Here is a 22,866-nt window from a genome sequence, read left to right as displayed (position 1 = left end):
ACAACCTTGACACCCTGTTCATCACTGGTTTATCATCCACCCCATATGTTTTCGATATCCTCCAACCCTAAGGCTACTGCATCCAACATGCCGGCCTGTTAGGAACAGCAGGGGGGCAGAGTGGCAATCGTCCACTGAAGCAATTGGCCATGCTCCATCATCCCCTCTCCCAGAACAAGCGCGTTTGAATCACTCACCTGCCGTTTCCCTTCATCGCACAAACAATCCATCACCTTCCACATTATCTACTGATGACCTCACAGGAGTGACTCTTTCATTGACAACTCCCAACTTACTCTCCTGTGTCAAATTAGCACAGGCTGACAACCACACCCGAAGCATGTTATTCACACTGACCGGTTCCATGAACCTTCAGCAAACGGTGCTCGCCCCCATGCACAACAAAAGCAACACCCTAGACTTAGTCTTGACATCATACCCCCACATCACCTGTGCAGACACTATCCCACTTGACTGGTCTGACCACGCCACCATCCCATTATCAGTCACCCACTCGACTTGGGCCCACAAAGGTCAGGCTAAATGCCTCCTCACTAAACACTGTTCATTCAAAATGTTGCTGGTCAGTGAGCTAGAATCAAACTTTGCAGACTTCCCCACCACAGGAATTGCCTCGGACCTCCAAGAATTATTCAACAACTCTGCTATGAAATTGGTGGACACTCATGCCACCCCCTAAAAACCAGCTGGGCGAAGACCAAACCAGCCGCTCTGGAGGCCGCAAATCTCTCGTCGCAAACCGTAGGATTCTGATTACCAAGGCTAACGCTGCTTACTACTCCACCACCATTGCATTACCCTCCAACAGGAGCAAAGTGAAGTAGTACAGCATTGAACCAAGCCCTCACCCGACACAGAGGTACCAGAAAATCAGGAAAAATGTGATGAAATCAACACATTGTTTATTGAAAAAATAGTCAAAATCCGAGAAACCATTTAATCAACCTCTCACATCATTAGAGCCCCCTGCAAACTGCACGCACGCTTCCTCTATGGACCAAATTCTCACATCTCTACCCCACATCCCGATACACTAAAATGATTTCCTACCTTCCTCCCTTCCCTCAAACCTACTTCTTACTCTGATATAATCTTGGCCTCCATCATTAAACAATTAACGGGCCCCAGAAATCAACACGCTCCTCCGCATCATCAATGCCTCCCTCACAGAAGGTAATTCCCTGACACCTTCAAGACTGGGCTTATAGGACCTCTTTTGAAAAAACCAACCCTAGATGCAGACAACCTGGCCAACTACCAGCCCATTACGAACCTTCCGTTTATTGGCAAAACCCTGCAAAAAGTAGTTGCTACACAACTACTCCCCGGAAACGAACAACTCAACCTCTTAAATGATTCAGTCAGGGTTCTGCCCCAAGTGTAGCATTGAGACAGCCACCATCCAGGTGGTGGATGATGCCCTCCAAATCATGGATATGGGCGACTCATGCCTCCTCGTCCTCCTTGACCTCTCGGCTGCATTTGACAGTCGACCACCACATCCTTCTCTCCCTCCTTGCTGATAGGATGGGATTCTCTGGCACTTGCCTGAATTGATGTACCTTCTACCACTCGGCCAGACACCAGGACATACATATTAACTCATTTTTTCAAACCGACTCCAGGTCTTCTGCAGAGTCCCCCAAGACTCCATCCTCTGACCAATCCTTTTGAACCTTTACATGGAGCCTCTGGGCACTCTCCTCAAAGATCCCAATATAGCCATCCACCAAAAGGCAGAAGATATTCCGTTGTACATGAGAGTAAATAGCATGCAGGACATCATGCGTCTCTGGGATTTTTTTTGCCATCATCCAATCCTGGATGTTGACTGCGTACCACAAACTAAACCTATCCAAGACTGAATTTATCCTCATTGTTTTGCCCGCTAAAAAACATGTCCAACAATGGCTCAATGATATGCGCTTAGAAGGATTTGGTTCACAACTCTCAGACCCAGCAAAATCCTTAGCCTTCACCAATGACCACAGCCTGTCCTTCCTGAAACGCATAACCAAGAATGCCCAAACAGCCTGACTTGAATCTCTACTCTTCGAAAAATCAAACCCTTCATCCTGCCGCAGGACTTCCAAACTCTAGTGCATGCCATTGTGGTCTTGCACATCCATGAGGGCAATGATTTCCTGTCAGTGACCCCAGCTGCTCACCTGGCTCCCCCAGAAAGCAGCCACCATGCTGCAGCATGTCTTATTACAGGAGCACAGATATTTGACCAAACCACTCCCATCCTACGCAAACTACATTGGCTTCTTCTCCAGGCCAGGATACGGTTCAAGACTGCATGTATCCTCTACAAAGCAGTCACCAGTTTACCTGGCAGCTAAGCTCCACCTATCTGGTGGCACACCACACACACACACCTCATGCAGCAGATCGACCAAGCGGCATGAATCACAACTTGTCCGTGAAGAGAGCACCGACAAACAATCCATCTCTTGTCATGCACCCACCCTCTGGAACTCAATACCAGTTTCGGCTCAGGAATGCCCCCACAATTCTACAATTTCGCAAATATCTTAAAACATCGCTCTTTTAACAACCCCTGACAAAGGACTAATTCCAATGGACGCACATCCCGATGCAGAATGTGCTACTGTTGAAGGATGCCAGCCCAAATGCTGGCTACCCACACTCTGGACAGCAATGTGCTGCTTTTCAGCTAGGTCTGTGTCTTAAAGAGTAAAATATAATACCTGTGGGACCATGTTTCAGGATATATTTCTGTATTTTATGGAATCCTTAGACACAGTGACAAATGGAAACTGTTAATGGGCATCACTGGTTTTATTGCCAAGGCTTCATTCTCAGAACAAAGAACATTTGATCCGTTGGTGGAAGGACTCCTACAGTTTTTAGCCCAGCATCCAGGGCTTGATTTCAGTTAGTTTCGCAAACCTCCTCCTCAGCACTTTTATTGGGGTTAGAGGAAGTGCCACTTTGTTATTTAGTCAATGTTGCCGGTTTCTTGTACAAATGTAACATATAAAGTCACTTTCGTTTCTCCATTATATTGTGTTCTTTTAACCGGGGCTGATTCTCAGTCCTATGAAGAAGAAATCAGAAATAATATAGGCCTCAATTAGATTTTCATTCTTCTATAAAATTCTGTGCTTTTTCATCCTGGATGACTATTATCCATGTAATACAGATTGATGTGTACTTCCATGTCACTGAAAAGAATCCTGTAGGGCTTGTCTTTTACTGTGAACAAATACACTTTTGTTGTAGCTGGTCTGCTGAGATCACATTTCCTTCCATGGGTTTCTTTCAAATGCTTTCATATATTTATTTTTAAATGTGTAATTTGTCATTTGCATTCTTTGCTTTTATATAGATTTTCCCACAAAATATTACAGAACAAACATTTATAATAGTTGAGTAATGTGGTTGCAAATATTGGTGCACTGGGCACAAGGGTAAAATTCAACACTGAGAGAATATACCAAAGTATGAAACAGCACATTTCTTGCAGTCCTAATGATGAATGACTAGCATAGCATCGGAAAGTTAGCTCTTATCAAATTATTTCATGATTTGGTATGGAAAATGTCAATTTTTAAAAAAGGGAAATGTTTTAGGAATTAAAATAGAATATGGAACAAGTCACATTACAGAGTATCTTTTAAACATTCCTAGATAAACATGTCTGTTTCCTTGTGGTTGAAACAGGAGGAGAGTGTGAAGGGTCAGCAATGCAAGGCAGACAACCTTTGTATGTTTGTTCAAAATATGCCATTCTATTACATTATAAAAGTAGTTAAATGCCTCACTATCCCTACACTAACCAGGATTTCCCTGCCTAAAAAAACTAAGGGGAAACACCCTAACACAGGATGCCTCGCCCTCACACTTAAACATCAAATACAGAGAAAATATATGGTATTTCAAATAACATCAACAATTATACAAACAGTTCCCTGATAACCCGGGTGAACTCCCTTCCCCAGGATTTAAGGTAAATTGAGCTCCAATGTTCAACAAAAAGAAAGTAGGAACTAGGAAATCCATGTAGATAGAACAGTCTCCGTTCAGTTCCTGGTGGTTCAATGTCAAGATAAAGTTTTGTTAACCAAAGTTCCAACATCAAAGCTTCTCCTCTTGGTGATGAGACTTTCCACTTCACCACAATAGCATCAGGTTTTTCCTAGCCACAATGCTTGTCCACAACTTCCAGTTCTACCATGAGAGTTATCACAATTCAAAGGAAATACGGATTCTGCAAATGTTAGTGAAACTGTTCCTGGTTCAGTTATTTCTCTTTATAAGGTTCGAATTTACAATAGATCTCTTTGTCAAGATGACTTCACGGTGCTGCTGCTTCTACTTCAACACCTTTACTCCTACTACAGTCTACCATGAGGACATCCTCCTTTGTCTCATAGCATTCCACTTCAACTTTGGTTCTGAGGTCTTGCATCTACTGAAGGCCAGATACACCACCACCGTTTAAAGTTATTTGTGACTTCTAACAGGTTATAACAAAATTCACTTTCAGGTACTTCAACACATTTAAAAAGGCAAGGCACTCTTGCTCTGAATATCCCTCTTCCAAAGGGGCAAACTCTTTGCCTTTCTTGTCTACCTGCAACCAACAGAAACCTATGTTTACCTTTAGGACCCACTTCTCTCTTTCTCTGACAATCTTTGGCAGTATAGGTTGTTTCAACTTCAAAAAATATTTATAAACTGCAAGTTTCCCTTCCCCAAATCTGCCTTCATCTCTCTCCCAATGGTTAGCCAAAATAATTACTCAGAAGCCTTGGTGCCACTCCCTTGGCTTCAGGTAATGATTTTACCCTTGTATCTTAGGAAAGGTTCAACTTTTAATAAGCTCACCATATTGTTTAGCTAGTGTTCTTGCTTTGAGAAAGGCTGCTTTTGGTCTTAATAGGGGAATACTCTTGGCTTGGGCAATGTGTGCTCTCTCTCCAACTGCAGATACAACGTGTAAACACTTGACATTTCTTTGAGTAATTGTTGTTCACATGAGTAAAGATTCAAAGTTCACTCTTCTCTGGGAAAAGTGATATTAGGTGCACACGACCAATTACGTTTTACAAGGTTTAAATGTTCAACAATGGCTTTCCATAGTCATTTGCACTTCACACGAGTAAAAGAGAGAATATCCGATCACACCTGAGTGCTACATTTCTCAATTGTCCCATCGTTAAGAATTCAACAAACAACTTCAGCTCACTTGTGCTTATACGCGAGTGAATATGAAGCTGGATACTGTTGCTGGCAGTGCTTGCACAAGGTATCGCAATGGCAGGTTTAATTCACTGGCTTCGGTGATCCTTGTTCCATGTGTTGCACAATTTCTACTGCTTCAGGCTTCACTTGGAACCCACACCTGTCCTCCCTGAAGGTGTTTCCGGTCCGGCCACTCGATTAAGGAGCTTGTGTCACTCCCGAGACCCACAGCGTTACAACAGTTCCTCAGTCTCTGACACGCTTCTTGCACGGCAACCTCTGCAATTAGGTTCACAAGGGCAAAGACAATCTTAATGCATGCCTTCCACTGCACAACCTCTGCACCTCAAAGTTTGGGGGAAGAGGACCCTCAGGTAAAATGCAGGTGAAATCTGCTGCATCAGAATTCCATTGTCCCTTCGGTTCTCCCACTTCTGCCTGCATTGCCAGCACTGTGCCACCTTCTTTCTGCCTCTGCTACTATTGCACAAACTCCAGCCACAGTCCCAGCTCCTTCCTCTCATTGCCTCCACCTGAGGTGGTCTTTTATGCCTCTCGGGATCCTTCAGGTGTGGACTGTTAGGCTTAATTGCATGACTATCACCAGAGCATGCCTCTTCAGCCATCCACCTCGTCCCAGTACTCATGGGAATATGGGACTTGCCGTCCCCAACAAGAAAGTTAGTTTTTTAAATAACCTCTTAGGTTGAAGGGTAGAGTTATATCCCTAATGCATTTAAGTATGAGCCATTAGAATGTGTTGATACAGAAGAAGACTGTTTACTTAAGGCAATATTTCGAATTTCCTTTTCATTCTACCTTTGGGAGTAGGGAGGATTTCTATCCTGAGTTGCCTTACATGATCTTTCTGTCATTAAGGTCTGTTCAGGTTTAAAAGCATTTGCAGTCAGAGGCACATATTTGATATGTTGTTCAGAGATATTATGATGACAATAGGCCATTGGCTGTTCTGGCAACTTTAAAAGACAACTTCTGTGTCTAATCCCACAGGATCTCCTCAAAACCCTCCCACAGCACCCCACCCCCAAGGTCAGGATCAGGCAGCGTCTGCCTTTCCCTGGCCACCTGGGAGCAGACTTTAGACAGGGGTTTTGTTAGGGATACGTAGAATTCTTCACAAGAGGCACCCACAGAAGGCGCTAACATACCATCCAAAGATTTAACCACTAACATACTAAATAACCAAAAGTACACACAACAAATTACAAAATATAATTTTGAGATTGAACAATACTCCTTATACATGTTTCATTGTTGTCAACACACTATTTAAGAAACATAAACGCACTAATGTATATGGAATAACCACTGACCACTGTTTATTTGCCCTAGTTATTTATTTATTCCTTGAGTACAATATTCCATGGGATAAGAAGTTAAAAATCTGTCTATACTGTTGTACTAAATTAGACAATACTTACCTCCCACCATGCTCCAAATCCAATAATATGTAGGCAGAATATATCCAACCACAAAAATCAAACACCAATTTATGTGATGATCCCATTCAGTTAGTGCATCCATTTCAAACATTTGGATGACTTTAAGTAGAATCTAACATAAGGCAAGAAAATCAATTAGTCCTAGTCTTAAGAAGCATTTTCTCCATTTACCCCTAAATAATATGACTACCTCCAAATACTGGGTGTTAGTTAAGCCATTGAAAACACAGTATTATTGATTGTAAATGAAGTTCCAACCAAAAGTAAAACAATCTGGCAAGACCTTGTAGACCTGCACAAAGAACCTGAGGCACTAGAGTATTGGAAAGAACATAATGACAACTACACTGATAAATGACAGACGTGAATGCAGAGGAGGAAACCACACAAGACAGGTGACCAGTTTGAAAATGCTGATTTCCAGTCAGACAAAAATGTATATGAAGAATACATCATTCATCAACTTCACTCTTGCAATGCCACCGGTGACCTCATAGAAATATATAAAATACAAAAAGCTTCTGTTATCTCAGTTAAGCATCTGAGAAAAATATTTGGTTGAATCATGCTTTCCACCATTATTCCTGACTGGCCCGGGTGGAAGGTATATGGGAGATGAGTCTGATTCCCTTCCCCTGAATACAGAACGTCAGCTATAGCCTACTGATCCCAGATCTAGACTGAATCACAACTGTATGTTCCACCTACTGTATGAAATTGAGTAGGCCACTGTCGCAGAGTGCAATAAGTGTGGAAACAAAAAAAGACACATTTTTCTGGATACTCCAACTGTTCAAACAAACTATGGGTCAGTTAGGGAAGGGTGCGGGGTTTAAATGTAACTGCTAGTGGTGTGAATATTAACTAAAGGTAGGTTTGAGTTCAGCAGAGTCAGTGTTCTCTCAAGTGTTCATCATCGAACAACCAGGAAGTGAAGACCATTCATTCATAAAGTTGTGGGACACAAATGGCCTGGAAAAGAAAAGGTTTTTCCAATCCGTTTCACAGAAACACTGCATCTGAAATGATAAATCGAGCAAAGAGAAATACTCTTAAAACGTTCTGTGTCTGCAAGTTCTGGCCCCACTCATTGTCCAGTGGAACACCTTGGTTTTTGTTTTCAGTTTATGCGTTTTCAAGGCTACTGAATAGACTTTTAGAGAGCCTGTAGTAGGGGCTACTGAGGTAATCTCATTGTGGACTTGGCAGAGTCGCAAGTTCTTTACTAGACGTCTGAAGCAAAAGTGGATCTCTCTACACTCATCCACTCTCTTAGGGTTTAGGAGACTGAGTAAGGTAGTTCACCACCTCAACGTCGAAGCCATCATATTGCCCCCATGCCACCAAACTCGCTAGACGCCACCTGCCCCTCTGCTCCCCAGCACCCTGTACAGCTGTACCCCACCTCTGTACCCCTCTGTATGCCACCCCCGCTGAATATCTGTTCAGTTGTTACCTCTGAAAAGCATTCCGGTATGTATCTGTGCTGTTGTATACCTCTTTAAAGCGCTCTGTTTTGTAGATGTGTTGTTGTACCTCTGAAAATCGCTATGTTGCTTCTCAAAACTTGGTCTGCTCTCAATAAATACTGTAACAATAATAGTGATAACTGTCAGCTGATCACCACTGTTTTAGGGTCCTGGTTCCAGGGACATTTCTCTCCCAGCTACCACCATCATAGGCACCATGTGTGAGACTGCATGTTCTTGTACCTCTTCCCACCTCTAGATACTTCCCTGGTAATATTCAGACCAGCCCCTATCCCTTTTGACCACCCTTCTGTCAGTCTGCAAGGTTAGGCAGGGGACTTGGTCACACCACTATGTGTTATGGCCTAGCACACACATTAAGCCGAAGTAAATCAAGCCTTGACCTGACTGCTACAACTTTTGTACAGAACATTAATGCTAAAGCTAGTCTTGAAAAGCAATATAACAAACATATTGGCAAGCATGTGCAGAACAAGAGTATTGGTTATGTGTCACACAACCTAGGATCAATGACGAGGTTTGTAGTACTAACTTGTATGCATAGAAATACCGACTTTTCTTCCACAATCTTGCCAACGGTCACCTACCAAGCATGGAAAGTATGCTTCCCAATACATAGTTTATACCATGGATCTAGTAAACGTACCCAGACACTTTCACCATCACATTTTAGCAATGTTAAATGTATTTCTAAATATCCACCATTGGGGAAGTTGGCAACTATTTCTGGCGTAAGGATTATCAAGCTAGTTGAGCACCACACATCCACATGGTTCTGTGGCTTAAAGGAGTCCACTGATTTAGCTATGATGGTGTTGCAAAGATGACTCGGTTAATTGAAAAATACATTACATGTGAAATCCCAAATGAAAATTCCAATGTAGTCATGCACAACAAAATTACTCAATATCAAACAAGATTGAATACATCGTATTGTAAAACAGCCAGAAGTAGTGTGAAGCATGCCATTTAAGCTTTTCAAGGAAAGATCACCTAGTCACTACATTTAATGACCACTATTGGCAACCAGGAGCTGTGTCAAATGAACAACATCCAGGCAGTCATATGAATTGAAATGAAACTCTGCTGTCTACATCAGTAACTATTCACGGGTCATCTTAAGTATGGGTAATGGAAACCTTTGTGTTGAGTTTGTTGTAGATGATTCAGTTGCTGTAAGTAGATACATAACTGCTTACATCACAAAGGAAGACATATGTCAGTTGCCAGGTTTCTAGGGAACATTCTAATGAGAAAAGCACAGTATCCAGATTAATCTGGTTTTGGTCAAAAACACTAACCCATCGTGAACGTGGAATTTATGAAGCAGCCGATAAATTAAAAGGAGAAAGCATCTTTGGCAAGCAAGGTTATAAATAAACAATGGATACGTCTAGCATACCCTAAAAACAGAAAAGTCCTAAAATAATTTCCTACGATTGCAATGGTAGCACATAGACCCAAACCGTTTTAGTTTCGTAAAAAAAGAACATGATCTATGATCTTTATGCAGGTAGATCACATGACCTGCAGGGTCTATGTTTATATGACATTTACAATATTTTACTTAAAAAGAAGAGATCCATGAAAATGGAGTGTGGTCTATACAAAAGCAAAGCTGGTTATGATATCTTTCACATATGTTGGTTTTTACACTGTACAAGAGAGTTCACTCCCAATGCACTCTTGAGATTTGTTTTTTCTTGTCACCACTGTGACGAGGGAGATAACTCCTGAGGCATACTTGACTCTTGGTTCTCTGCATCTCACTACTGTGACGATGGGGGATCACTCACAAGGAATTCTTGACTCTTGGTTCTCTGGGTATCACTACTGTGATGAGGGAGATTACTCCTGAGGAATACTGGAGTCTTTGTGCTCCCTGCACCCCACCTGGCTTTCCCACAACTCCTGTTACTTGTATCTTCACTGGCGAGCACTACCGGTTCTTAACAGGGTCTCAGTTTGCTGTTGGTACTGCACGCATTCAGCGCATATTCAGGCTTTCCTCTTCTTTGGTCTAAGCCGCTCTGCAGAGTCGTTGCTGTAGTGGTCTCAGCATGTTTTGTGGACCACACGGTTCACCTTGGAGAGGCCACTCCACCGCTGGATTCTTCCTGATTCTGCAGTGAGTCGGGTTTACCCAGGATCACGTGATTCCTTTCAGCTTCTGCTTCAGAGACCAACTGTCTCTCAATGCTTCGGGCCATGGGGGTTTGAAATTCCCGGGGACTGCAGGACGGACGTCACCTACCCTGGCTGCTCTTCCTGCTGTCCAACATATTTAGTCCTTCATTGGTCTTTATATTGGTGGGACCGCCCAAACGTGGCATCAATGTTTGTTGTCAATGCCTTTGAAGTTATCTTCATGCCTCCTAGTGGCCACCTCATTACATTTCTTTGGTGATCCCTTTTACTGTTGTTATGTATGTTTCTTTGGTACTTCTTCATCTCAGTCTTATGTGGTCCCACAGGTGAGAGAGTAGAGACTTCACAATAACACAAAGTAGTAGTTTCAGGTTGGGAGGGAGTAGGCGTTAATAGGGCTATGGCCTCTGGGAACAGGGGTTTAGGGAAGTCTTTCACGGGATGGGAGTCCTTATCCCCATGAGGAGAGTCTCTCCATATGAAGTCCTCCGGCTTTTTACCACCCCTAGGGGGACTATTGAGTAGTGGCCACACCTCCCTAGCCTCATGGGGAAGGGCTCTCCTCTGGGGATAAGTGACGAGATCCCGTGAATCGTCACAGTACCTAGCTAGAAAGCAAAGGAGCGCTGCTCAGAAAAGGAGAATTAAGAAATACAGGGACAGGGTGAGTAGTGGAGGGGATACGTGTGCTGTGGCCTGTCTGTGTGTATGGAACACTGGGTGAGGGACAAGTGCAGTGTTCATGTCCGTGTTCCATGTCATATGGTTAGATCTGCTATCATTGTGTCCAGGATGCCCGGTGTCTCTGTCCAGCTCTACTCCTCCTTTCCTTCCTACTGATGATTCAGTGATGCATCTTGGTGTCCACTAATAAACCACTGACCTGACTGAAGCTGCTGCATTCTTCCCAAATATCAAAAACTGCTATTGGGGTCAGCGAGTGACGAGGTGTACCTGGAAGAGCAGGATTTTCAGTTCCTTCCTGAAGTGCATGGAAGATTGGGCCAATCAGATGTGTTATTCTAGGGTCCAAAATGTAATTGCCAGCTGTGTCATCACTCGCCATTGGCATTTCTGTTAAGAGACCCAAACCATTTACCTAGGACCTCGACTCAAATTTTAAAACTTCCAAATCGTATCCATTGAAACTGAGCTGTAGCTTGTTGGCCTGACATGGGCTGTCTGCTCCATTTTTGGGGAGAACTACGATGGCTGAATCTCTGCTATTTAAAAAGGCTATTTTACGTGAGTGGTCAGGCTTTATGTGTGTGAAGAGCATTTCACCGAAAGCCCACTGCGGCCTAACATACAGTCTATGTTGTGAAGGTTTTGTGGCAAAGAGCCCAGCATTCAAGAGAGCAAAGTAAATAAACACCATTTCCCAGTTCCTCATCAAAATACAACCCCATGATAAAACAGAATGCAAAATGCCACATTTGGCTGAGTGGTTAAATGCATCATGGGTGATTAGTCCTCCCTCTTAGGATTATCCGATGATACTGGATTTTTTGTGGGCTTTACTTTGTGAGGTTTAGTAGATTTTGTTTCTCTGTGATACAGTGGGTTTTGCTCATCCCTGCACGAGATTATATACATTTTGGAGCAAATTACTTTGTGCTGCTTGTACGTGGGAAAGGAGCAAACCTGTTTTGTCTGTAACTTTCAAAATATGTAAGTACCCGAGGCAGAGGGCGCAGCTGATCAAATTCCGCCGAACGCTGGCTGAAATCTCCGATCACAACATGCATTCTACAGAACCCGCAGGCTGCCTCCATGCTGGTGTCTGCCCTTTCTTTTCTGTTTAAAATTTATCCTAACCCCCTCCCTCCACTTACCTTTTGGTGGCAGTGACATTGGCCGCCGCCCGCGGCTGATCCCCACCTTCCTGAACTCTCTGGATGGCCACCATGGAAGGGGAAGAGGGGCTCTGTATGGATCCGCTCTTCTCTTTCCATGGTGGCCATCTTGGTAAAGGATTTTCCTTCATTCAACGGGACACGTGCAGTGTCCTGTCAAACAAACAAAAAAAAATGTTTTAGCTCCCCGGCTTGCTGCTTCGGTAACTATGGGTGTTAATGGCCTTAACACCTGATCCGACCTGCCGGATTGGGTGTTAACGCTGCATTCATCGCCTTAAGTGCTGCCTTATTTCTAGGGTTTACTTCATAATTTGTCTGCAATATCTGGATTCCATATAGTGCTTCTTGCCAGCTCGTGTAAGCTTCTACGTGCTGTAATAGCCAATATTTTTACCCAATACATTGGTAACCAATTTATCAACCTTGGAAGGTTGAAGGGCTGAGTTAGTGTTGCTGGGCTACAAACTTGCGATGGGCGGCCAGGTATCGTCCCTCTACTTTCCATTGCCGTCTGTCCCCAAAAATACTTATCATTGTGGAATGGGTGTCTTTCACTCACTCTATGATCAAACTTACGTTTGCAGAAGTGCAATCGCACTTGCCATCGCACTTGCCCTAGCCCCAGGCTACACCATCCATAGACAAGATAGAGCTGACAAGACAGGAGTGGGAGTCGCCCTTATCCACAAAGATGCACTGTCCATTAGACTGGCAGACCACAGCACATGGAGTGGAAATGCTGATAGCCGATCAGCCAAGCTCACGCTCTCCCCAATAATCTTATTAATATCCACATCCTATACAGACTGCCCAGACTACCAGCAGACTTCCAAGAACTCCTCTCCCACCGGCTCAGTAACAACATCAAAAAAACCTCCAAAATCCTTCTACTACGAGACTTAAACCTAGGATTCAATGATACAAAGGATAAACCTGCCACATCCCTTGCTAAAGTACTCGCAGCCCTAGGTTTCGTCCAAAGAGTCCTTATCCCCACTCACTCCAAAGGTCGAACCCTTGATTGGGTCATGGATCACAACTGCTCCTCCAACATTATATCCAATTCCGCCCTGCCATGGACGGACCACACGTGCATTGAATTCCTCATTCCCACCGACCCCAGACAGAAAACCCTAACACACGCACCACCCGCCATAACAAGAATCTCGAAAAAGCTCAATGCAGACAATCTGCGACCCAACCTCAAAAACCCCTGCCTAGCACCTACCTTCTCCCAGGACCCTAATATACTCACAGCCATCTTTAATGACACCCTCACCAATGCCATAAACTCTATAGCCCCACTGGAAAGCAAGAAAGCAAAAACATCATTTCACTGTAACTCCTGGTTCTCGGACGAACTCCAAACCCTCCGAGCACAAAAGCGCCAGACTCTAAAAAACTGGCAAGCAGATCACAGTGATCTAAACAAAAGCGTTTTTAAAAAGCTAGCCCTCCAATACAAAAAAAGCCATCTTAACAGCAAAATCCAACTCCTTCAATGATAGGATCTCCAAGGCTAACTCTCAAACCAAAGAATTATTTGCAATTTTTAATGAACTAGTTACACCACCGGCTGCCGCAGACGAGATAACGAAAGACAAAGCCTGGTACGTTAGCATTCAGATTGCCATGCTTGACAAAATAAAACTCCTACAGAATAAAATACAAAACCACCGTAAGGCCCTCCCAAACCAAAATACCAACCGCCCTACACAAGACAAGTGTAACAATTTTAATCACGCACAATTTGCCTTCAGAGATGTCACTGAACCTGAGGTCCTGAACCTCATCCAAAATCTCAAACCATCTCTGCAAAGAAGACATCTGCCCTCCCAAAATCATCAAGGAATGTGCTAATGACCTAGCCCCATTGATTACTGCATTCATTAACGCATCTTTCCAAACAGGAACGGTCCCAGATAATCTCAAGAAAGCCTGGGAGCGGCCACTTCTAAAAAAAAAAAAAAAAAAAAAGCCACTCTTGACCCAGCGCAACCCAACAACTACAGACCGATAACGACAGTCCCATTCCTCCTCAAAATTATTGACAAAGCAGCCCACAACCAGATCCAATCATACATAGAAGCGAAGCAATCTGGTTTCCGTGTCAGCCATGGAACAGAATCCGCCTTATTAGACCTAAAAAAATAAATCACACAAATCATGGACAAAGGCAAACCGGCCCTGCTCCTCCTCCTCGATCTATCAGCTGCTTTTGGCCTGGTAGATCACCAAACACTTGCCACCCACCTCACTAATGCAGCCCATTTCTCCAAACGAGCAGCTTGCTGGATCACTTCCTTCCTCGAAGGAAGAGCCATGAAGGTCTACTCTGACACAGCAAACGCAGACCCCACCACTATAAATGGTGGTGTCCCCCAAGGATCTTGTACAGCCCCCACCCTCTATAACCTCTTCACAAAACCCCTTTTCGACTTACTTGATTCCATCGGTGTGGCCTATACCAACTACGCAGACGACACTCAAGTACTCATACCCCTAACCGGGCTCTACAACCAAGACGCCACTAACCTCAACAATATATATGCTACAATCCAAGCTTGGATGGCAATCCATGGCCTCTGTCTCAACAGAGAGAAGACTGAAATCCTCATTCTTGGACAAAAAAACACAATAACGAAGCTAGCCCCCAATACACCAACTTCAACATAGACGACTCTACCATACCTGTATCATCATCCGTCAAGACCTTAGGTGTTCACATTGACGCTAACTTATCAATGAACAAACAAGTCAGCGCCATAGCCTCTGCTTCAGCATTTAGCTCCGAACTCATCAATGCCATCAAACCCTACCTATCCGCCCCTAACCGTGTGGCCATAGCTAGAGCAACTATTGGCACTAAACTCGACTACTGTAATGCTCTCCTAGCTGGCACCTCCGCCAAAAACATCCACAAATTGCAGATCACACAGAACAACGCCCTCAGAGCTGCTATGAGCATCCCCAGAAGGGACAACATATCTCATGCGAGACAATCAGTAAGGTGGCTTCAGGTCAAAGACCGAATTACGCTGAAAATCCTTACCATCACACACAGGTGCATCAACAACACTGCTCCTACATACCTCTCTGAAGCAATATCAAGGACCACCTCCACCCGCCCTACCAGAGCCCAGTACACCAACCAGCTACACATCCCGCGCATCAAGAGACCGACTGCTGGAGGCCTCGGCTTCTCCTACATTGCACCACAACTATGGAACTCGCTCCCTGCCACCATTAGATCTGAAACATCCATCTCTGCATTCCACAATAACCTCAAATCCACCTTTCTTAATTAGTACTACGACCACCTCTTCCACCCATGCCATGTATATTGTAATAGAACTATTGTAATTTTTGTATATATATTGCCTACGACTATGTAACTAAGCATGTACTGTAACAAGTGCCACGATGTCCGCGGACTTATGTGCGCTATATTAATGCTAATAAAAAAAATGAAACAAACAATCTTTGTAGTTACAAAGAAACAACAATATTTAGATTCTTTGCCAATACAAAGTCTTTTATCCCTACTACCACCTTCGCACAGTGTTATGCATGAGCCAGTGCCGGGTCTATTTCTAAATAGCGAGCATAGGAGCATGCAAGACACTTTGGGGCATATGGGTAGATTTGGAAGTCAGGGTTGGTAGTGCCACTGCCTTCATTGTGCCCAAAGGGCGCCGGAAATTGCAGCCCCAACCCAATGAAGGCCAGTTCACCCGTCTACATCCTTGCCTGTCTGAGGCTGTGGAGAGAAACCTGGTCCCACCCGGCCTGATGTTAGATTCAGGGAGAGCTAGCAAAAGGGAGGAACCTGACCCCTCCCCTTGCATGCTGCCACTCCCACGTGCAGGAAAGACAGGCTGATTCAGCATCACTGTGTACAAAATATGGATTTATTTTTTTATTAGTATTTATAGAGTGCACAACAGCCCTTGGGCATCGTGGCGCTGTTACAGAAAGACTTGCTGGTTGCAATGAAAGTGGTGAGCATAGTGGTTACAGGCAGTAGCTGGCATAGTGGTTGGAGGGCAGCTGCTTTAGCTTAGTGTGTATGTATGTGTGTGTATGTTTGTGTAAACAAATGTTGGTCTGTTCGAATGAATGTGGAGGTGAGGGAGCGGGTGTGACGCAGTGTTTTTCTGTTCAGTGGTAGCGGCCTGCAATGCTTTCACTAACCCATCCCCCGTGACCGGCTTGACACAAGGTCATGGGGGAAGTGAGGGTTGGCGAAATCACCAGCAGCATGCACGTGTTTTATACATGGCAATACTGGCATATATTGGGCACAGGCAGCATTGCACATGTTTTTACTGACTATTAATAGTTTATATTGGGAGCAGACAGCATGGAAAGGTTTTATATTGACAATACTGGCATATATTGGGCACACGCAAAATGGAAAATATACTGTTGTAGTGGTGTGTGTGTGAACCTCTGAGCTAACTGAAACCCTAGTTGGCATTAGTGTTAGGGGACTTTGATATTCGAGTTATTTGAGTCCTCCAATACAGGAAACCGAGATGAAGGTATTTTCCTCATCAGAGTTGAGGTTCCTTCATACGAAGACCCAAAAACATGTACTCTGTAGAGAATGAAGGCGCATCAAAACTCCATCACTGCGGCCATCCGTCTTCGGCTAAGGCTCGCGCCAGTAGGTTTTTATGGACCAAGTTGAAACGGAAAAGAAACTCTGCTCATATCGATGGAAATATTCTAAAAGTGTCTGCGATCTCCGCTGTGCGTGTAATATTTTCCTATTCGGTCTGAAACAGCGCCATAAGAAAAGTAGCCTATTCCGTTTTGTTTCAGTCGTGGTTTAGGTAACTGTCTTTTGTATAAAATGAAGCGCTGCAACAAGTGCTTTTGAGATGATTGTCCCAGAAAGACTCTTAATTGTTGCTACTTCGCACGGTCTGAATGAGCCTGTTCTTTTTCTCTCTTTGTAGTGCACGCTGCAGTAATTGCTATTAATGAGGCCATTGAGAGAGGAGCAGCAGATCAAACAATGGCAGCTCTGAAGAATCCCAATGCCGTGCTACTGAATGTGGACGAGGAGCAGGCAGAGCAATACCACGACGAACTCTCGCGGGCCAAAAGAAGGAAAGAGGAGAACGCACGGCTGAAGGTATTCCTTAGGAGGCAGGGCGGACATGTTTGCGTAGAGGCAGCGCTTGTTGGGAGCAGGGCCGGCCTTAGTGGCAGCAGAGCCCTGGGCGAATTGGCGCTCTGCCCGCCCTCGGGGTGGGGGTGGGGGGCAGGTGAGCCACCTATTCCAATGAAAACCACATTGCTCCCCCTTCAGAGCAGGGAGGTAATCTGAATAGGGTACTGATGCAAAGGCACCCTATTGTTATTAAATGCGCCTCCCTCTGCGGCGCATTTAATAACAAAAGCACACCAGTCGCGCCTTCTCCCACTGCCCCAGCTCAGGAGGAGCCCTTGAAAGACTCCTCTGAGATAGCCCGGCACAGGGCTAAGGGCGCCTTGCGACAGTGGAGTAACTTTGCTGAGAATGTTGTGGGGGGATATGACAACTGAAAGAAAGCAGGTTGGAGGAAGCACAAACGGTGGCTTTGAGGGAGAACACTAAACTACTACACCACAAGAGTCCATTGCCAACGCTCTGTTAAAAATTTCATAAGACTGCTGGCGTATCTTTAAAATTCAATTCTAAAGACACACCAGTCTTCTGAAACATATACCACTACAGGTAGTCTTTAGAATTCACTGCACTGACAACAAAACAAAGGCCTGTGTGCCTCCCCCCCCCTCACCTAAAGAGGGCCTGCAAGCAGCCTGAAGGGAGCTGGTATTTGATTATTGCCACCAGGGCACCGACTCAAACAATTATATAGCCATAATACAAAATGGATGCCTGCAAGATTTTAAAACTGCACATTGGGTTGCTTATTCTGATTTCATGAATTACTTGCAACAGTCTGACTCATTAAAATTAAGGTATGTTTTCCTGTGTTCAAATGACCCCAAGCAGTACTGTACCGAGCAGGAGGTCAGACCAGGACATTTGTCAGTGGGATAACACTCCCGTTCTGCTCCTCAAAAGGTGTGCCCAACAGAAAAGGTGTCCAACTAGTAGGACAATGTGTGCCAAGCATTTCCTGCGGAGCACGCTTATTGTCCTGGCAACAGGCCCCCCTGTCCTTTCCGAACGGTACAGGTGTCCCACTGGCAGGACTATGTTCCAAAGAGCTCCGGCAAGCAGAGGATCCTCACATTGCTCTGTGTCAACGGAGCATTACACTGTGAGCCACTAGTCACTGATGAGAGGGAGGGGGCGACCATTAGCAGCGACTTTTGTCCCTTTAGAAATGTGTATGGGAGGCAGTGATCAGAAGTGAGAAGGGCCCATACTGTTGCATTTATGAAATAATGACTATGGCTTTAGAACCCAAGGGGGATTTGTGAGGCTCACGTTAATCTGCATGATGCTATTGTGACTTTGAATTCAGGATGGGGAGAGTAAAACTAAAGCCATACTTTCATACCTCAGCATATGTAATGTGGTTTGCTTCCAAGGCATTGCCAGAAATGACTATTTAAGCACATGAAATGTAAAACAAAACCTTACTAAATATCTATATTGACTAAACCTGGGAAGATGTGCACAGTTGCTTAAATCAGTCTCACCATTTAACCAAAGTGTGTGATCCTGGGCAATACATTGTGTCTTATCTGAAGCTCTGTATGTGATTCTGATTAACTTCAAAGCTCATGTTAATATATCATGTTATTATAATAAAAAGCCTAATGACTATAGAGTTGCTCCATATATAACAATAGTACAATGTACACCACAAAGTTATTTGCCACTTGGCTTACTCGTGGCAACTTATTCTAAAGTCACTTCCATGTTGCCTCCAAGTATCAAGACTAATTATGCTCCTTGCAATGTACTTTTCTGTGAAGTCACTACTGTTTGGTCAATCCATATGCAAATTAGGATGTTTCCATGTATTTTGCCCCAGAGGGGCTGGACAGAGCTCTAATAGATGACTTTTCTGCATCTACAATGATCCTGCAGTTTTATATTTATTATGTGTAAAAATGCCATCTGCCACTAATGTTACCAAAAAAGTAGATTGGGGTAGGGTTGGGCGGTTTGGGGGTGTGAATGAAACTATTATGCACACTGCATTGCGTGACTCACCTCACAGCCCTTACCCCTCACTATTGCAATGCTGGATTCTCCCCTGACACCAAATGTGATTGTCCAAATGTGCGCCCTCACTAGGATCAGGCCGCAGTGCAGCCCACCAACACATATAAACGCAGCTGAGCTCAGCTTGCCATTTTGTAATGAGACAGCGCAAGCCTGGCTGGGCACCTCAGCCAGACTCGAACTGTCCCATTACATGATCAAAAAATGTGGCGGCCAAAATGTGGACTCCCTGGCCATCCCACCAAAAGATGGGGGGGACAAAAAGGCATGTCACAAAAGTTGGGGGGCGACCTATCCCCTCTACCTCCTATAATTCCGCCCATGCCCTGCCTGGCATGGCGTCCTGGGCGGACGTCCGGCCCGCCCTGCCCAAAGGCCGGCTCTGGTTGGGAGTGAGGCACAGCTCCAGTGGTTCATGCACAGGGTGCCCGAGTAGGGATGTGCCTCTTCTGGAGGTAGACCCTTCTAGTGGTGGTCTGCTTCAGTATAGGGGGATTGGTTCGGTGGAGAACATAGGCATGGTTGGAACCGACCAAGGATGGCACATGCTCGTCTACTTGAGTAGGAAAACACTTGGCTACCAACCCAGAATATTTGGTTGTTGCTGTGTGAAAGCTTGCACCAATAAGAAATTATACCTTAACTATTAGACGTTTTTATCTATCAAGGTTTATTTTCTGTGTCCCAAGCTTGGATGTAAAATACCCATAAGGTAGGAATACACAGCCGAAATAGAATTATTGCACTTGGACTAACTGTGACCATCAGATGCTGCTTCTACTTTTACTTGAGGCTCCCATGAGTCCCCCCGGCAACTTGTCCTGTTGGGTGCATGGGACGTGGCTCACATTGTTGATACTGAGGCGGTACTGAATGTCGCCACTCTTCTCCAGGCCATCCTGTATGGTTCTGTTGGTGGTAAGTCAAAGGTATCAGGCCTCCCCCACCGAGGAGAGGGTATTGGGTACTTCTGCAGTGCATAGTACCAGCAATAAACAACTAGACCTAGGGTTACCAGATTTGAAAACTAAAAAACCAGGACACGGCAACTAACATTAAAGTAGGACTAACCCTTGAAAGTGGCTGTCAAGGCACTACACTTCAGTAGCGTTTGGAGGCAAAGGGGGTTACTGTTCAAAGAAACACGTATTGTAATTCATTTATCACAACCTAACACGATCTTAACTTGTGAAATGCAGCATTTCTTTTTAGCGAGATTGTGCTTTCCTGCCTGCCAGCCATGAAGACCTACTACAAAAAAACGGGACCACTGTAGTTTCCAATGGGAACATAATCTTTAGAAAGGGGACAGATCACTAAATACTGGGACAGTCCTGGCAAAACCGGGACGTCTGGTCACTCTAGTGCAGTGGTATTCAAACTGTGGGTCGCGACCCCCCAGGGTTCCGCGGGTGCATCCCTGGGGGGCCCTGAGAGCTCAGCATGAAATATAAAAATAAAAAAAAAGTTTTCTTTTATTTTTTTTTAGATTGGAAGAAATGGGCAGGGGTGGCTCACATGGTCGGGCTGAAGCATGAAACTGTCTCAGGCAACAATGAAAAAGTGGCCTGCAGTTGTAAATGGATATTCATTCCTTTAATCCCAGACTGGGCCTCATTACAACTATGGCAGTACGGTAACAACGGTGCTGGTAAGCTACCGGCACCGTTGCTACTGTACCGCCATAGTACGAGTTGGCCCATTTTGACTGGCCCACACTAGCATTTTACATTTTTGGTACAGGCATTGCCCTATAGTTTAGTGTGCTTAGAGAGGCATCAGCTTCACCTCACTGATGATCCCCAACAAGGGTGAAACACGTGTATGGGGTTGCTGGTGGTACTCTCGTTCAGATTGGAATTGCCATTGTATTTCGGTGCTGGACTGCCCCTGGGCAGGACAAAGACTGATATGCAAATGGATATTTCCCATCTGTGAAAGGCACAGTGAGTAAAAGCAGTGGCTGCGAACTCTCAAGTGGTTAATAACCACTGAACAGGTTATCATGTCTGTTCTTGCGAGAGAGGGGCGCCCGCTACCTTTGTAAAACCATTGCCCTATAGGCCAGTCCGAGCCTGGCAGCTCATCCATAATGGTGAGGGGACGCCCACCCAGTGGCCCCTCATCCATTATGGAGGAGTTGAGGAGCCAGCCCAGTGAAACAGTGAGCACTCCCTCAGCTGCTTTTTCTAGCTGATGGAGTGCTCCTGGTCTGGCTGAACTGTCAAAGGGAAACAATGTTTCCCTTTGACAGTTCAGTTTAGTTCCCCAGCCGCACATGCTCACTGAGCCATGCAAGTGCTGGGGCGTTTTGCTTCGCCAGCATTGCATAGCTCATTGGAAATGCTGGCTGGGGCACTGCATGTCTGTATGTCTGAGGGGGAGCTCCTGCGCCTCCTCGCACATACAGACAGAGCCGCCTGGAGCAGGGCATTTCAGCACCCACACGCAGGCCAATGCAGAAGGTTTGCTTATGTTCATTGTTTTTATTTAAACATGTGTATGGATGCGTGTATGCTTATGTTATGAGTGAGTGTATGATGATGGATGCTCGTGTGAATGATAGAGTGATTGCTGTATGAATGTGCAGCGCCTTGCATGCACACATAATCATGTGGATTGTGTTAGGCCCAGTGGGGCCCAGGGGACAGGGATGGTATCTTTTTACTGGACATCTATCATAGATGTCCAGTAAAAAATGTCATACCTGCCCCCTGGGCCCCCCAGCACCAATTGCAAACTGTTTGGCTATTTACCCATTTTTTTGTTAAAAGTATGCTCTAAAATGCAACATTTTAACCCATTATTTAACAAAAATTCACAGGGGGAAACCCCCCCCCCGAACCTCACTATGCTCGGTCGCTATGGCATTTTTGGGGGAAATAGTTATGCCCCTCCACTTAAAAAAATCACCAGCCGCCACTGGCCCTCAGACTGTGTTGGGAATGGGATGGGGGAACCCAGGGACTATGGTGGGAGCACAATGGGCAGGAACCATGGGATAGTGGTGGGAGCAGAGTGGGGAGAGCCCAGGATGTGTGATGAGGTGGCGAGAGACCAGGGACTGGGTAGGAGTGGGATGATGGAGCCCAGCGACTGTGATGGGAGCAGGTGACGGCGCACAATAGATACTGTCCATTTGGCATTTCTGGGGGGTCCCGACCTGCCCAAATTTTGCTCAGGGGGGCCCCGGCCAAAAAAGTTTGAAGACCACTGCCCTAGTGAAACAGCCACTCCTCCGCGGTCACTAGCTCTTCCTTGCACATTGAGCTTGCTGCTGCTGAGGACAACTCTGGTCACCCGTTTCTCCTGGCAAATGGCTTCCCATATCTGGCCTTTAGGATTTGAGTTGTAAGGCGTTGCAGAGAAGAGGATGGGGGGGCATTTCCTGCCTGATGGACAGATTCTCTCACCAATAAGGACTCTTAAGAGGAAGACATGACAAGGAGCCGCTTGTGTCTGTGTTTCTGCTG

The 22,866-nt window shown here is 45.0% G+C and overlaps 1 protein-coding gene across 2 annotated transcripts in view; it reads left to right on the top strand.

Moving 5' to 3' along the window:
• IQGAP2 (IQ motif containing GTPase activating protein 2) overlaps positions 1-22,866 on the top strand; it is a 1,674,846-nt gene that overhangs the window by 720,183 nt on the left and 931,797 nt on the right. For both annotated transcript variants that reach the window (XM_069627448.1, XM_069627449.1), the window contains exon 8: positions 17,160-17,338. In XM_069627448.1, the coding sequence (XP_069483549.1) occupies positions 17,160-17,338 (179 nt within the window). The remainder of the gene's footprint in view (positions 1-17,159; positions 17,339-22,866) is intronic.

The sequence above is a fragment of the Ambystoma mexicanum genome, chromosome 6p (genome assembly GCF_040938575.1).
Source record: "Ambystoma mexicanum isolate Mex_15411 chromosome 6p, UKY_AmexF1_1, whole genome shotgun sequence".
Classification (NCBI taxonomy): Eukaryota; Metazoa; Chordata; class Amphibia; order Caudata; family Ambystomatidae; genus Ambystoma; species Ambystoma mexicanum.
The sequence above is the reverse complement of the archived record's forward strand: the minus strand, read 5'-3'. Positions and strand labels throughout refer to the sequence as shown.